Genomic DNA, 17,078 nt, shown 5'->3' with positions numbered 1-17,078 from the left:
ACGCCACATTAGAAATGGGGGTCTTACTGCTGCTGTCACTGCTAGTCACCCTGTTAAATTCTATACCGGTTTACCCAAGTCGCCCAGAGACTGGGTCCCACTTACATAAGCTGAACAGAGACTAGCTGCTTTCATAGCCTCATTACCTAGGATATAGGATCACTGTCCAACCTCACCCCGCAGTGGGCAAGTTTTACTTCAGAATAACTTTTGAAATAAATTTCCCCAGAACAGCTCGCCCCTCTGAACAGGACTCTGAGGCTCCACTACGTTGCTGTTATTCCTGACAGAGTGATGAAATTTAAACAAGTGGCGTTTTGTAAAACCACCCAGCCTCGTGTGACGTTCAATGCCTGTCCGATTTGGCTCCAAAAAGCCAAATTTTAGATCCCCAGGGCTACATACTGTTTTTAATACACTCCTCTTTGTGTCAGTGATGGAAAAGGTGTCAGTCTGCTCTGAATCTCTCTGACCACCTCAGGAAATAGGCTTTTGGCTCTCAGAGCGGGGATGAGAAATAGTTTTGAACCACCACGTCTCTTGGAGGGTGTCAGCGGCCCCTTGAAGTAAAAATGTGGCTGGAAACCCAGCTCTCTGCATTAGCCAGGTGAACCTGAGCATGCTGCATACGCCCTCAGTCTTGGTTTTTTCATGTGTAAAATGGGAATGAATATGCGCACCGCGTGGGGTGGTTGTGATGATTAAAGGCATTCATTATAAAGAGCTTAGTTTCATACGAAGTGATCAGAAGTGTTCATTTCCCTCAAGTTTTCTTCTCATTCCTTTCTCCCCTACGCTTACAGCCACACAGTGTACATTCAAGAAAGGTTCCAATGAGGGCATGAGGTATCCAGTGTTAGCCTCCAATCAAGCATCCATGAGGTAGTTCATGTATACATTATATACATTTAAAGAGGAGGTCTTAGGAAAAGCCAACCCCAGTCTCAAAATGAGCTTCCGCTCTCACTTGGATGCCGAGTAACACACACAAAGAAACAAAGGGCAGTATGGAGTTCATAGAGGAATCTTCCAGTTTAACTGGAGTCAGCTGAGCTGGATTCTAAACCAATTTCTGCCAGTTATTCCCTGTGTGACCCGTGTGATAAAATGTATAGAAGGCTTAAAGTGTGCCAAGCATTGTGGATTATAGCACTTAATTCTCACACTGATCCATATGGTTACTCTTGCTATTATCCCCATTTTATAGATGAACAAACAGAGAGAGGTTACATGACTTGACTCAGGTCACAGTAAATACACGGTGGAGCCAGGCTTTGAGGCCAGGTAGTACGATTCCAGAGTCCACACCTTCCCTGCTGCACCATACTAAATGGGGGCAAGTCAGCCGCTGGGCCTCACTTTTTCTCATCTGAACAAAAAAAGGGCCAGACTAGGTGACATCCGGGGCTCCTTTTAGCTCCAACTTTCTATACATCTAATAAGAAAATTACGGATGTTAAGTAAGTTAGGCCCAGGGTGCTTTTAAGAGAAACGTCAAAATGGGTAGGATTGCTTCATTTCCCATAGGTGGAAAGCCACTAAAATATTTCTTCTGTGTTCCTGGTTCCAATTTGCCACTCAAAAAGCCAAACAAAGAAATCATCCTCCAGAGTTCCCTTCCAATTGATTTAGATCCCTGAGGCTAATTTTGACCACATTGGAAGGAGAAGCAGAAGGTGTGGAAATCCATGGCTTTCTGCACAACAGATACACATGATGAGAAGTCTGTATCCTCTTACACACACACACACACACACACACACACACACACACACACACACACCAGTGTTCATATCGCCTTCCACTGAAGCTCATACCAGTTCCTCTAGCCAAGTTGTCATGGCAACACCAGCTGCCAATGAGATCATGGAAGACAAGGTCATAATGGCAATGGTACCTTAATATTTTACCTGGCAAAGCCATTTAGTTAATAAGATGAATAACTATAAATTGTAAACTCATAGGAAGCCAGGCACCATTCCTGTACATGTTTAGTGGGCAATTGGGGGTGGGGAATGGAAATGACAGCAAAGGGAAAGGAACAAAAAGGAAGAGAGGATGAGGCAGAGAGTGGGGAAGAAGGTCTCTGATGCTGATCCTTATTTTTCAGTGTGGACCACGCACAGGTGCTGACCCTGCCTGTACATCGATTAAGGAACTGAGCTCTTCCTAATGACAAGAAGTGGGGGGCGGGTCATGGGATCCCAGCCTCTATCACAAAAGCCTTATCAGAAACCCAAGGCGACTGCTTTCTGGCATTCACTTCTAGCAGAGGAGAGCAGCAGCCCAGGGAAGAGGTACGTGGTAGACACCAGCCTGCCCTCCTCCCCACTCCACAGCTGACACACTCACCGTGTAGAAAGGTCCTTCCGGCTGCCTCCCGGTGTCCCTTGGTGCCCATCATCCTTTACAGACTGGCTTGCCCCAGGGCTGTCTGTTGCCCATCTGAACCAACTTCCTACCGAACAAATCAATTTGATTTAGGGGTTTCCTTCCTTTCACAAGAAACTAATCACAGCGTGGGCCTCTGGCCAGAACTTTGGCAGTGGGGAGCCGAGGCGGGAGACAGACCCAGCTTACATTGAACCTTCTGTGCCATTGAGTTTTGTACCATGTGCATGAGTCACTTACTTAGATTTAAAACACGCAGAGAAGACCCTTCTTTCCCCAGCCCTGTGCACCCTCCGAGGACTGCAGACATTGGCAGTGAGATGGGTCCAAAGTGGGGCAGTAGCGAAGCCAGGGTGGTTAGCCTTCATATAGCCAAGTTGATGGGGAAAGTGATTTTCCACAAACGGGACTCGTGTTTGTCTTAAACTCTCATGCAGCCTGCTTCCAGGGCTTCCGTTTTACGACAAGCAGGTTCTGTTTTGAGTGCAAAAGCCGTGGGCTTTCTCTAGTGGTGCCTGGAGCAGGAGTAGCGCAAGAGCATGCAGGCTGCTTGGTGAGGTGGTTGTAGCTCGCCTTACCCACGCTCTCTGTACTACCTCACACCCACCGCTGGCCTCAGGAGAAGGGCCACCTACAAAGGCGGGAGAGGGATGCAGACACGAGGTGAGAACTGGGATAGAGTGTCAGAAGGCCCACGTTCAGCTCTGAGGCATCTTCAGAAAAGACACTTTACCTCCGTGAGCCTCAGTTTCCCCTCTACAGAGGAGCATAACTATACAGTCCTCATAGCATTGTAATGAGGGTGAAATAAAGAATATTTTCTTTTAACAAATACTTATGCTTCACCTACTATGTGCCAAGCATTGTTTTAATCTCCTTACAAATGAAAACAAGGCACAGAGAGTTTCAGTGGCACATCCAAGATCACATGCATCTGGAAAGGGGCACAGCCAGGATCCCAGCCTGACAGTCTGGGTTCAGACGCCACACGCTTAACCCCTTCTCTGGAAGGGTGAGGGATGTGTCCCATGGTGGCCTCTCCTTGTTTCTTCTTTTAGTAACTTTTGTGGGACTAGAAATTTCCACTACTGTCCCCTCCCCTTTTTTGGTTGGTTGATTTGTTCTTGGGTGTGACGGGGTAGCTTATAATTCCCACAGTTTTTCTACCAGCATTGCTCCCACTCCCAAACCCGCTAAGCCTGTGGCACTCAGAGCTGGGTGCTGAGCACTGCAGTCACTATGAGTGAGACTGGGTTTGCAGCATGGCCCTGCGTATGCATAGAATGACCAAATGACCCCACACTGGCCAGCTATTTAATATAGAGCGACTGTGGAGGCTTGGGAGGACTGAGGAATACTTATTTTTATTTTTGACTATGATAAAATACACACAACATAAAATTTACCATTTTAACCGTTTTTAAGTGTATAGTTCAATATTAAGTACATTTACATTGCCACGCAACAATCCATCTTCAGAACTTTTTCATCTTACCAAACTCAAACTCTGTACCCATTAAACAAGAACTCCTCGTTGACCCCTTCCCCAGCCCCTGGTAACCACCATTCTACTTTCTGTCCCTATGAATTTGACTACTCTAGGGACCTTATCTAAGTAGAATCACACTTTGCCTTTTTGTGGCTGGCTCATTTCAGTTAGCGTCATGTCCTCCAGGTTCATCCATGTTGTAGCAAGTTTCAGAATTTCTCTCTTTTTCAGGGCTGCATAGTGTTCCATTGCGTGTATACACCACATTTTGTTTATCCATTCATCCATAGATGGACACTTGGATTGCTTCAATTTCTTAGCTATTTTGAATAATATTACTATGAACATCAGTGTGCAAATACCTCTTTAAGACCCCGATTTGAGTTCTTTTGTGTGTTTACCCAGAAGTGGAATTGCTGGGTTATATGGCAATTCTATTTTTAATTCTAGGGGGACCTGTCATACTGTTTTCCATTAGCTGCTGTTTCATGTTTTTGTTTTTTTTTTTTTTTTTTTTTTTTTTTAGACGGAGTCTCGCTCTGCCACCCAGGCTGGAGTGCAGTGGCCGGATCTCAGCTCACTGCAAGCTCCGCCTCCCAGGTTCACGCCATTCTCCTGCCTCAGCCTCCCAAGTAGCTGGGACTACAGGCGCCCGCCACCTCGCCTGGCTAGTTTTTTGTATTTTTTAGTAGAGACGGGGTTTCACCGTGTCAGCCAGGATGGTCTCGATCTCCTGACCTCGTGATCCGCCCGTCTCGGCCTCCCAAAGTGCTGGGATTACAGGCTTGAGCCACCGCGCCCGGCATGCTGTTTCATGTTATGTTCCCTCCAGTATTGCACAAAGGCTCCGACTCACCATATTCTCACCAACTTGTTATCTTCGGAGTTTGTTCCTTTTTTTATTTAATGGCATCCATCCTGATGGGTATGAGATGGTACCACATTGTGGTACATTATTAATTTTTGTTATGTAACTTAAAATACATTTTATAGTTTCTGCAATATTCAGGTGTTGCTTCCATCTTGTAGCTGTTGCTGAATATATCTCAGCTGTAGGTATTCACACAATCACATGATATTGGAAGGATAATTTGGTCCTTAAGTAGGCGGCTTTGATTTTTTTTTTTTTTTTTTTTTGGAGACGGAGTCTTGCTCTGTCGCACAGGCTGGAGTGCAGTGGTGCGATCTGGGTTCACTGCAAGCTCTGCCTTCCAGGTTCATGCCATTCTCCTGCCTCAGTCTCCCGAGGAGCTGGGACTACAGGCACCCACCACCACGCCCAGCTAATTTTTTGTATTTTTAGTAGAGACAGGGTTTCACTGTGTTAGCCAGGATCATCTCCATCTCCTGACCTCATGATCCACCTGCCTTGGCCTCTCAAAGTGCTGGGATTTTTTAATGGTTTCGTTGGTGATGATGGGATTTTGTTGACTCTCACATTCCTGGGGAACATAGAGAAGAGCATTTACCCTAATCAACCTCTCTCCTCTCAGGAGCTCAATGCATCATCACGTCCAGGTGAGTCTCCCTCAGGTGCGTCATGTGCCTAATCCAAAGGCCCTGCAATGAACTTCCCCAGGAGCCCGGTTCAGCCAGGGCCCTACTTAGGTAAACGACGGGAGGAATAATGGCAAACGGTTTCTCACACTGACCTCTCAGCTGTTCATTTGTCAAAATACAATTTCACATTACTGCTCTTCCCATTTTGGTTCACAGAAGTGACAGACCAGGCCAGTTACAGAGGATGTGCCTCTTAAAATGAGTCCTATGAATATGTATTAGTCATGTTTGAGGCTCTGCGCTGATAATGGAAAGAAATCCATGATCCAGGAAGTAGCAAAATGCAGCTTGCCAAATAATATGAATAGTTTGACATAATTTTTTTTCTTTTCCTTTTTTTTTTTTTTTGAGATGGAGTCTCACTCTATTGCCCAGGCTGGAGTGCAGTGGCATGATCTTGGCTGACTGCAACCTCTACCTTCCGGGTTCACGCGATTCTCCTGCCTCAGCCTCCCAAGTAGCTAGGACTACAGGTGCCCGCTATCACGCTTGGCTAATTTTTGTATTTTTAGTAGACACAGGGTTTCACCATGTTGGCCAGGATGGTCTCAATCTCTTGACCTTGTGACCCGCCCACCTTGGCCTCCCTAAATGCTGGGGTAACAGGGGTGAGCCACCATGCCCAGCCTAGTCTGACATAATTTATGTAAAAAGTACATATATTTATGCTTAACGATACATAGACATTCCATAAGGATACTACAGAATTAACACTGGGTACCTTTTTGGGGACCAGGAGTTGGGTATGGGGGCTTCAAATCTTTTAACTTTTTACTTCATACTCTTTGACATGATTTGAATCTCCAGCCATAGCATGTATCACTTTTATAATAAAAATAAAGCTTTAAAATTGTCATTTTAGGAAAATAAAAAGGGTTGTAAAAGGGGACATACTAGTAATTTATGTCACGCCTCCAGCTGCGGAGAAATAACCCTGGCTTAGGCCAGCTTCCGTGAAGCAGAAGAGATGAAGCTCTGGAATAAGGGATGTGTTGAGGGTGTGGTCTCGGGAGAAACGAACTAGGGTGAGGGAGGAAGCACTGGGAAAAGGGAAGCGCTGGGAAAGGATGTGGCTTTCCCTGAAGCCCTGCTTTCACCTGATCCCACGGGCAGCTCTGGAGCATAAACGCCTCAAGTTTGACCTGCCCTGAAACAAGCTGGGCTTTTCCTCCCTCTTCCCCAACTCAGTCCTTAGCTATGGTTGTCGGTGGGGTGAACTGCGAGGGGGCGGAGGAACTCTCAGCAGCTGGCTCCAGTCAACCAAGGCGGCCCCCACAAAAGGGTGCAGGTGTGCACCATTAGCACCAGCACCTGTTGCTGGGGGTGGGCGGGAACGCTGGGCTGACAGAAGGGATCCCAAGGGAATCTGGGTTTCAACCCCTTTCCCCAGTGACTTGGGAATCGAACCCAAACTGGTTTCCTTACAAACAAATGTATAAACTGTAAATTGATGTAGGAAATGTTTTTCTTCTGTTTTCTTTTTGATGGCCATGGAAAGGTACAGGCTATAGGACATTGTATTAAATAGCAGCTGAAATACTCAAAAAAAGATACAAAGAGTGAAAAACATCAGTTTGCATGAGTCCGATCAGACGGCAAGAGTTTTGCAACGGTGGGAAAAGTCCCTGGAAGGCTGGAGAAGAGGACGTGCCGGCCTGCTCTCGGTAAGCAGGCGGCGAGGCTTCTGATCTGCTCCTGATGGTGGTCAAGAAGACTTTTTCATTTTTTTTACTTCATGGACAATGTATATCTCATCACTGATTACATCTCCCTTCCTGCATTGAGAATTTGAGAAAATTCAAAGATTTGAACCCAGGACTAGATAACCCAGGGAATAAGGCACAAGAAAGGCAGAGGTGGCTCTAGGAGGCTGTATTCCAAGGCCTACAATTCTATGGGCGGCCTTGACATCTCTGAGCGTCACAGAGGCCCAAGGGCTTAACTGTGAGTTCCCCTGCCCTCACCAGGCATGCCCCTTACCCAGCAGGCAAGGTCTCCCACCTGACCAGTCCCCTGTCAGTCACCGCCCCTCACCCAGGCACCAGCCGAATGGGTTTCACCTCACTGCCCATCTGTGAAATTACTCAAGCAAGACAGGAAACTCCTCCCATGGGAACACAGGGTTACCTGGTCCTCCTGTTACTACAAGGCATGACCGTCATGGCCCCTGCAGGTCCACTCTGTTCCCAAGTGCAAGCCCCATGTGGCCCTACATAACATGCTATGTCCTCCTCGCCCAGGCAGTGAGTCTAGTGACTAATAAGCTGCTGTCCATCTCATCTGTCCAGTGGGGGAAGGGGTGCATTTGGGCTTCTCCCACTATTTGGGACAGAGCCCCTCCCCCACCAATAGGGTAAGTAGGAAGTGATCAGAACAGAGGGACGTTTTGAGTCACAAGGCTTTTTGGGAACATGCTGTATGTGCAAACTCTTAATGCCAGCAGCAAGCCCCAGTTGCTTTTCCCTTGCCTATGAAACAGAGCTTACTTCTCTTAACAAAGCAGTAAGTTTTAAAAGCTGACCGGTATAACAAACGAAGGAAGTGTCTTAGAGGAAACAACAGGGCTGGGTGAGGTGGCTCATGCCTGTAATCTTAGCACTTTGGGAGGCTGAGGCAGGAGGATTACTTGAGGCTGAGTTTGAGACCAGCCTGGGCAACATAGTGAGACCCCATCTCTTAAAAAAAAAAAAAAAAAGAACCCACAAAAAACAAAAAAACCTGACTGGGCATGGTGGCATGCCTATAGTCCCAGTTACTCAAGAGGCTGAGGTGAGAAAATTACCCCAGTCCAGGAGGTCAAGGCTGCAGTGGGCATTTTTTTTTTTTTTTTTTTTTTTGAGACAGAGTCTCGCTTGGTCGCCCAGGCCGGAGTGCAGTGGCCGGATCTCAGCTCACTGCAAGCTATGCCTCCTGGGTTTATGCCATTCTCCTGCCTCAGCCTCCCGAGTAGCTGGGATTACAGGCGCCCGCCACCTCGCCCCACTAGTTTTTTGTATTTTTTTTAATAGAGACGGGGTTTCACCGTGTTAGCCAGGATGGTCTCGATCTCCTGACCTCATGATCCGCCCGTCTCGGCCTCCCAAAGTGCTGGGACTACAGGCTTGAGTCACCGCGCTCAGCCTGCAGTGGGCTTTGATTGTGCCACTGTACTCCAGCCTGAGTGACAGAGCAAGACCCCATCTCTTAAAAAAAAAAAAAAAAAAGAGAGATTGAGAGAGAGAGATAAAACAACAGATGTATTTGGAAACACTCCTCTCTTATTTCTCTTCTGCTTGCAATGGCAAAATGCTGTCTCCTGGGATATCCAAGATAACTTAGCTGCTATGATGCTAGGCTAACCTGAAAGTGAACTACTGAAATTCTGTCTCTAGAAAAGACAGATTAGTTGTCTTATTAGTTCTATACTTATAAAAGATAAATTATCACTAGAATTACTAAGAAGAATTTTGTGTTAGATCGTTTTTCTCAAATCTCCACTATAGATTCATCTGCTCACCTGAGGGTTTTGAGTTTTATGGAGCAAAATTTGCCTAGAACAGGTTGTCAGCTTCTGTGGACACAGTCTACTCTCGGGTATCCCACTGGAAGAAAGAACAAATGAAGCATCCCAAGGACTGGAGGATTCTCTTCCCCCGGGGTATTCAAGGAAGACACCAGGGAACAAATTGAACAAAGTTTATTTCATCAACAATGAAAAATGCCCAGAAGGAAATGAAGCACAAGATTCAGTTACACAAAAATGAAAGCTATTGACCACTTGGCCACTTCTCATACTAAAAGAGAAGGAAATAATACGAAGTACTGGAAACGACATTATATTGTCCTCATGGTGACAACCAAGATGGGCCTGACATAAGCCAGTCCAGGCTGTATGTGTGGCCCAAGTGCACACATGTGGTTCTCCGGTCACTGAATCAGAACCAGCCAGGCCCCACGAGTCAGAGTCTCTGGGGGCTGTGATTCTGCATTGCAAACAAGTCCTTGGGTAGCTCTGAGGGTTCACCAAGGTTTGAGAACCACTGGTGTGGCTGACTTCCGGGAAACAGTCCCACTTTTACTGCTTTCAACTGTCATTTATACAAATTCAGGCAAAGAATGGTTTTTAGCATGATGCCCGATGTAGCAGATAAAATGACCTCAACATAGAGTTGGTCTTTGCTGCAGTCTTTTCTCAGATGGGAAGAACTGATCATCCCTCTCTGCCACATAATTCGTTCCCTTGAGGTTTCATAGCCTCCGGAAGGTTCAGGTGCTCCCATGTCCACTTCCCATTGCCTTGCCGGGTTCCCATGGAGGAAGGCTGCCCAGGTCTTGGGCCAGTCTTAGATGGGCATTTTCATTCTGCAGGTATACACAGCACATTTCACATCAGTGTGGAATGCCTACTTCAGGCCATGCCAAGGATTCTAACTTCTTCTATAACCAGGAACTTCTTACACTCACCTCCAGCTGAGTGAAATTATACTAACAGGTGGTCACTTAAAGGGCACGCGGCTCAGCCCTTCCTAGACAGTCTGGATGTCATCCCTGGATTAAGCCAGACTTCAAAGAACCATGGTTATAGACCATTTGCCTTGGCCCCAGAGCCTCTTTCTTGAAATGTGCCTTATCATAACCATCTCACCATCTCCTGAGGGAGGTCTTAGTCAGTTATCATCCAAAGCCTGCTGCGCTGAAGATGTCACCCACTGAACCGCTCAGTGTCCTCTCTATGAGTGAACGCACATGAACATTTTCTTTCGGATCTAACCTGTTTCTCCAGAAGGGGGTAATTTTGTCTTTTAGAGATAGGGTCTCATTTTGTCACCCAGAATAGAGTGCAATGGCGCAATCATAGCTCACTGTAACCTCAAACCAGGGAAGATGTGTGACTTATAGGAAGAGATCATCACCTCTTCCTTACTGCTTTGGTGACAAGGAAACTGAAAGCCAAAAATATAGTCCAGATTTTAGCAATTATTTAGGACCTATGACCAATATTCTCCATTGCAACTGGGGGTGGGCTGGGGGGTTGCATATGAGAATGAGCTCACTCCATCCACTACTCCCTCTGGGAAGGATTTCTGCAACACTCTGGTGATACTCATGCCTACCAGAAACTGGGAATGTCCAACTTTTGAGACCTAGCTAATGATGTATCCAAAGCACTAACCAGTACCTGCCATCTGCTAACAGAAATCCTCATGCTTATGGTTGTCCACAGCTCTTTCCGCCTTCGCCAAGGCCCTCGCAACAGAAGCCTCAGAGGCTTTCATGTGGGAGTCATGCAGGCGTCCCTGGGCCCAGATCTTTGCTGCTCACAGATGTCCAAGCATTGGCTAAGTGACTGGGAGTGGCTGACGAGTCACAGACTGGGGAAAGGAGGGTGGGAGGGGAGCCCATGGAACCCCTGTCCACCCCACTATCGTAGCCCACAGACTCTCCCCAGACACAGAGAGGGAAACATGGGACACAGTGAGGATAGAATCGGGCATCATAGATGAGGTGGGATCTGCAAACTGCACACCCGCTGGTCTTCTGTCATGGCACGAGTGAAAATGAAAACAGAAACTGCCCTTAGAGACAGGGGCAAAAAAAGGGCTGTTCCTCCTTTGTCCAGCAGATGGCACACCAAGCACTTTCTTCTCACCTGGGAGGAAAGGGGGACCAATGGTGACTGCCCGGGGAGAGCTTCTAAACTGAAATGGGAAGACCCCATGGGATTCACAGGGCCTTTCTCTTAAAGCCACAGAGAAGAATGAGCCTCTTGGTTTGAGCTGACACTTCTGATGAAGGGAGGTACCTCCATTCACGGCCACTCAGGGATTGGTTTGATGAGAAAGAACGAAAAAATTAAAAAATTAAAAAATAAACACAGTTCAGCAGTGTGTAAATATACAGAAAGGCTACGCATGTGGCTGAGAGAAGCACAGTTAAGCAGGTGCCACACACCCCTGGGCATTGCCCTAGAAACATTCATGACAGCGTCTTCATACAAAATTCTAAAGCGTGGGACTTTGCTCATAAAGAGGCTCCCCAGCAAGCACTGACAACAGACCTGGACTTCATCTCTCGACAGCAACAGCCAGAGGGAAGGTTAGTGGTCACTGTTTGGTGTCATCCTGGACTTCCAGACATCTCAATTTACAAAAGGCTTCCAAAGCCTAACTGGTCATTAGGTTGAGGAGCTATTATTTGATAGTTAAGCTCAGAAACCAAAAACAGCTACACTGACGGCAACCCAACTCATGCAACCTGTCCAGAAACATACAAAACTGGTTTATGCCACCCAGCCAGCCGCAGATCATAGAGAGGTACACAAATAGCCAGGGGCAGAGACAGACTCAAGGCCAAGCAAAGAACCTGCAGCAGCGGCACACGGTGCACACGGCACTGCACTCCGCAATGCCTGGCTAGCAGGCCAGCCCGCCCCCTAGGTGGAAGCGACTGCTTTGACATTGGCAGATTTTACAGCTGACCTTGGGATGTTCCACCCATCACATCAAACCCATCTGATACATGGCTGGAAGAGACTGCACCTTCGCTTTCCCAAAAGGCAGCTAGAGTCACTAAAAGAGTATCTTTTTCCTTTTAATAACAAAAGTCATCATAGTGAGTGAAGTTAAGATATATCTTGTTTGAAAGTCTGTGCACTTTCTGTAACTTCAAGGTGACCATGACTGAATGACAGCAGCAGTAGCAACAACCAGCCTTGTTCTTGTACCAGTCATTGAAACTGCACTATGATTTGAAAAGGTCTCCCATTCTTTGCCTCTCACACTTCATCCCCTCAAAAACAATGATCACTTTGAAAACTCTTGTGAGAACAAAATTCCTACTCTGAAAAGAGCAGAAGTGATTTCCCCATGTCTAGGAAGGCAAGAGTTTCTTTAGTCCACTATCATATTCAGTGCATTTGGGTGGCTTTTTAAATACCTTCAGGGAAGATTTTATTACCTTTATGCCCTTCTCCTGAACCTGTGTGTGTGTGTGTGTGTGTGTGTGTGCGCGTGCGCGCACATGCATACATGGTATGCTGGACAAGGCAGCTGTCAGTCTTCATCGGCAGCAAGTCTCCACCTGGAGCACAGGTAGACACAGCCGCTGCACAGCAGGAGCAAGCCCAGCACCGTGTGACTGAGTGCCAGGACTCCAACTGCAAAGAGGTACAGGGTTTTGTCACAGTAGTCCTGAGGCTGCTGGAAAGGGGGAAGAAAATCAGGCAGGTACACAGAAAAGACCCAGTAGTTTCCCAGGATGAACCAGAGGAAGAGGAAGAGGCTCAGCAGGAGGTGGATGTAGTATCTGTGCGCATTCTGCCTCCAGGGGTATTCGTCATCGTCGTCATCATCGATCACCACGGCCTTGGACAGCAGCCGCCTCATCCTGGTGGAGTCGTACAACAGGAGAGACACCTGGGGCGTGGTGGGGAGCCGGGTGGCAGGGCAGAGCAGCGAAGTAGAGGGGAAGAGAGGGGATAGAAGGTAGCGGTGGCAGGGGTGTTGGGGAGAGAGAAAGAGGAGAGAGAGGAAGGTGTCATGAAAAGTGCACACACTGAGTTAGAAATGCCACCAAGCAGCAAAATTTGATTTGAAGAATGAGAATTAAAACTGGCAAGAATGAAGGCATTAATTCGTCGCCAGCATCCTCAGTGGCGTCTTCCTTTTAGATGTGTGAGTTGGTTTGGACAACGGGTTAGTTGGGGTGACTTGTCTCCGCATCAAGGTTCAGACTGACTCTCCCCTGTATTGTGCTAGCACATTTGCACCCACACATAATGTAAAAATGACACCTGGTCCGCATGCTAGAGGCCTTGAAATAGATCCCTCTCTCTTGGCAGAAACCCCCAGCAGACTTTTCCCTGGTACTTCCAGGCCATGTAACAGGCTTGGCCAAATCCAGGTACTGTGAGCCGTTTCCTCCCCACCCCAGCCCCGCCCAGCCTGCTTTCTCTCTTCTTGGAAGTTTGCACCACTCCCCATCTCAGGCATCTGGAATTCCCAAGTGGGGCTGTGGACTGAGAGTGTTGTCTCTCTTGTCCTCATACACCTTTCAAGTCAAGAGCACAGACCCTTGTCCTTGGAGTGATACTCTTGGGGGACAAAGACCATCTGGGCCCCTGGCAGATGATCCCTGACTCCAGCCTGACACGCCTTTGAAATTCTGCTCCCACTTGGTTACACAAAGCACCACAACCCACCCAACTCTAACTGGCCACAGATGCCTTTGTCACAGGGGAGCACACTTCCCCTGGAAATGCAGCGGTGGAAGGACACAGGTGGTCTTTGCTAAGGAATCCCTTAGCAGCTCCCCGTCTTCTCTGCCTAGCAACTTGATCTGTGATGTTTTTGAAAGCCTGGCCTGTGTATCTGCTCTCTCCGGCTTCCTAAGCTGCCTACCTCTCCCGAGGCCACGCTCATGGCACCCCTAACCCTGGAGAGCAGGGCATTAGAAAGGATCCTCGGATGATGGAGGATGTAGCTGACTGGCAGAGGCGGGGAGAGATTCTGAGCTTGAGTGAAATGGAAGGGCAAGCAGGAGCCAAGAGATGCAGCTAAGTGGGCTCCAAACTGTGAAGAGAAGCAAGGATAAAATAAAGAGACAGAGAGATGGGAATAGCGAACCCCAAGCCATGCCTTTGGGTGGGTGATGACTCCAGGTTTGGACTTGTTCCATTTAAAATTCTGGATGGAAATGCAGGTGTTAGTGGCCCGCAGGGGGCGGAGTCAGAGCCTGGAGGTGAACAGAGACAGGTGAGGACTCCTGCGGGAGATCTGGGAGCTACCTGTGAGGAGGTGATAGTGACTCTGGGAATGGGTGTTGTACAAAAATAGACCCCAGTACTGAGCAAAGTGCTTGACATACATTATCTCAATGAATTCTCCCAGCCTGAGGCAAGAGGTACTAAATAAACATGGGCGCAGGACCAAAACTGGAGCCATTGGGCCAAAATGTCAATAGCGATTTTCTCTGGGTGGTGAAATTTACAGATGATTTTGATTTTTTTCTTTGTCCTTATCTGCATTCTCTGATTTTCCACAATGGAGAGTTATTACTTATGTAAAGCTACAAAACCTAAGGAGGGTGGTTAGTTCAATGCTTGGTATGTGTGATCTTTAATGTCCATCCTCGCCTGGGGCTGCATATTATCCCTGTTGCCCAAATGAGGAAACTAAGGCTCAGAGAAGTTAAGTCGCTTCAGTGAGATCCACAGTGAGTAAGAGAATGAGAAAGGCAGTGATCCACACCTCTTTGACCACTGTCTACACCACAGTACACCGATGATTAAATCAGAGGAAATTGAATTGGAGGGTTCACTCCTAAGACTTGCAGCCTGGCTGGGAGGCAGAACATCTCCATAAGAAAAGGAAAATGAGACCTTAGGGGACTTCAGAGAGACACCCACAGTAGAGCTGACTCATCCAGGGAGGGCTGCCTGGAAGAAGGGGCATACTTGGGACCCCTATGCACAAGGAGAGGTGCGAGGGTCCTCTCTGAGGGGGAGTGGCGTGGCAAAGGTGAAGGGTGGTGGGTTTAGGGTAGGGGGAAAAAACCAACTGACGGTAGTAGGTTGGCTGACCGTGGCTGTGTGGTTGGGAAAGCCCAGGTTGAACACCAGCTCTGCTGTTGCCTCACTGTAAGCTGGAAATGAGAATCCAGCTCAAGTCTCCATCACTCAGATGCATTTCCCTTCCTTGCAGGGTCCCACTCCTTGGAGGAATTCCCCCACCCACCACGTGTCCACAGATCTGGCTGCCCTCCCAGGACTGGTTCTCGGCTACAATGATGCCAGGATAAAGGAGCCAGCCTGAGGAGAGAGCCGTGGCAAGTGGGTCCCACTGCCCAGACTTTCTGGAGCCACCTGGCCCCCTTCTCTCCCACTAACCTTTGAGGTTGTGAGCTCTTCCAATCAATGACCTTTTAAGTTAGCCAGGGCTGAGTTTTTGTTCCTTGTAGTCAAAGAATCCTTCCTGAAGCAAGTACCTGCCTCAAAGGGGCACGGTGAGGACTGAATGAGCTCCAAATAGGGCAGAGTCATCAGCATGGCATCAGCAAAAAGCACATGCTCACCAGGGTAGCAATCGCCACTAGGAAGGGTGATGTGGGAAGATGAGGGGAGTGCAGGGTACGCGATGGTCACTGAATCCATGTTTTGGAAACTGTCTTTTAACACGACCCTCAGTAACGAATACATTTTATGTCAAGTCCTAGGCACCGGGTAACTGCATGTCCTTGTTGGCTTAGAGAAGTCCTGGTTTATGCTGTTGTTCTGGCAGGATGATTATTAGAGCCGCTTTGTACTCTCAAACGTGTCCCAGTTAGGATGATAAATTATACGGTCAACTCACCCAAATACACATGACAATACTTAACTTACTAGGCACTCTAATTTTCTATTTTATTTTTTAAAAAGCAGGTCACAGCCTACTTAATTCATTTCCTGATCTTCATAACCCTCAGTTCTTTTTGGTAGCTCCATGAAATGTCAGCTCACATCTCTTCGTTTCTCTCCATAGAGTGCAATACTGTGAAGCTATCTGATGCATTTCAGGAAGGATGTTGGGGCCCCCTCAGCAGGTTTGAGGTTGAATACGAACCATCATTATTACAGGTAAACTTCTGCCTCTGGGGACTCTAATCGTGTTTGCCGCTGCTCTAATGGTTATGGACTCACTGTATATTACCTTGCCATCATGAGCACAAAAATTTAATTTGGCTTCAAACGGTTTTAGATTGCCAGGGCAAAAAAAATCAATGCTGCTTATTAGGGCCTTAGTTTGTTCATTAAAATAAATTACCTTTGGGTCCTGGTTGGCTTTCAGAAAGGAAAAGTTTGCTGTTATTAAGAGGAACAGACCCCACGGACAGCAGCATCTCTAAAGGAAAGCTCCACTGGGCAGCTTCACGATGAGGTAGTCGAGTGAGAACAGGAGAGGCAGAGGTAATTACTGCTAAAAATGCTGCCCTTGTTTTAAGCATTTCTGTGGCACTCAAACCATCAGAGCCTTCCCTTAACACTGTGGGGGCCATGGGGAAAATGTGGCCCCGCTGAGCCAAGAGCCTTTGGGTTTTCTTGGAGCTGAACAGAGTCCCAGGTAGATCCCATGGGGATACTGTGATGGGGACCATCATGTGTATTTGTACATTTTAGGACACTGCCCACCAGACTGCTATTAGGAGATGGGGGCATTTATCAGGGAGGTTACCTCAGACACAAAAGCCTCCAAAGGTTTGCCCCAAATCAGATGTCTCCCACGACAGAGTGGAGCTTGTGGCTACCAGTTGCATATAAGAACAATTTTCAAGACATTCCTTTGATGTCTTAGATCAACAGCATGACCAGCTCCACTGGCCAGGATCGCTCCAAGGATCCCCGCACCAGAAGGCAACTGGCAAAGGAACCCAACAGTGGTTCCGAATAAAAGTTCACACTTGGCACTCTTAACTCACTTTTCTCTTGTGTTACGGCTTTGTTTTTATGGAACCATCTTGGGGAAATGGATGCTTGTGTTTTCTGGCTTTGATATAGAAAGTGGTGAGGTGGACTTGGAAGGCTGGGAAGAGTTGTTGATAGATGGAGGCTGACCGAAACTTCTCTTGGTAGGTGTAACATTGCTGTGGGCCAGGGATCTTGAAAACAACTGCACGCTATGCATGC

At 47.5% G+C, this 17,078-nt stretch overlaps 1 protein-coding gene and 2 long non-coding RNA genes across 8 annotated transcripts in view; 2 read left to right on the top strand and 1 right to left on the bottom strand.

The window, feature by feature from the left end:
- The first annotated feature begins 1,778 nt into the window (after positions 1-1,778).
- LOC139359106 (uncharacterized) lies at positions 1,779-16,850 on the top strand. 2 transcript variants are annotated; one of them, XR_011614773.1, is made up of 4 exons: positions 1,779-2,297; positions 15,937-16,031; positions 16,243-16,361; positions 16,747-16,850. It is a non-coding gene; the product is annotated as an uncharacterized lncRNA (long non-coding RNA). The 2 variants fall into 2 exon arrangements; XR_011614774.1 differs by having other exon boundaries at positions 16,572-16,747.
- Positions 5,188-9,061, top strand: LOC139359107 (uncharacterized). The gene is made up of 3 exons (XR_011614775.1): positions 5,188-5,398; positions 6,939-7,104; positions 8,923-9,061. It is a non-coding gene; the product is annotated as an uncharacterized lncRNA (long non-coding RNA).
- Positions 9,100-17,078, bottom strand: part of LOC105490759 (transmembrane protein 272) — a 125,967-nt gene continuing 117,988 nt past the window's right edge. For all 5 annotated transcript variants that reach the window (XM_024795730.2, XM_071081309.1, XM_071081308.1 and 2 more), the window contains exon 5: positions 9,100-12,834. In XM_024795730.2, coding sequence (XP_024651498.2) covers positions 12,472-12,834 — 363 coding nt within the window. In that variant the 3' untranslated portion in view covers positions 9,100-12,471. The remainder of the gene's footprint in view (positions 12,835-17,078) is intronic.

The sequence above is a fragment of the Macaca nemestrina genome, chromosome 16, assembly GCF_043159975.1.
Source record: "Macaca nemestrina isolate mMacNem1 chromosome 16, mMacNem.hap1, whole genome shotgun sequence".
Taxonomy (NCBI): Eukaryota; Metazoa; Chordata; class Mammalia; order Primates; family Cercopithecidae; genus Macaca; species Macaca nemestrina.
The sequence above is the reverse complement of the archived record's forward strand: the minus strand, read 5'-3'. Positions and strand labels throughout refer to the sequence as shown.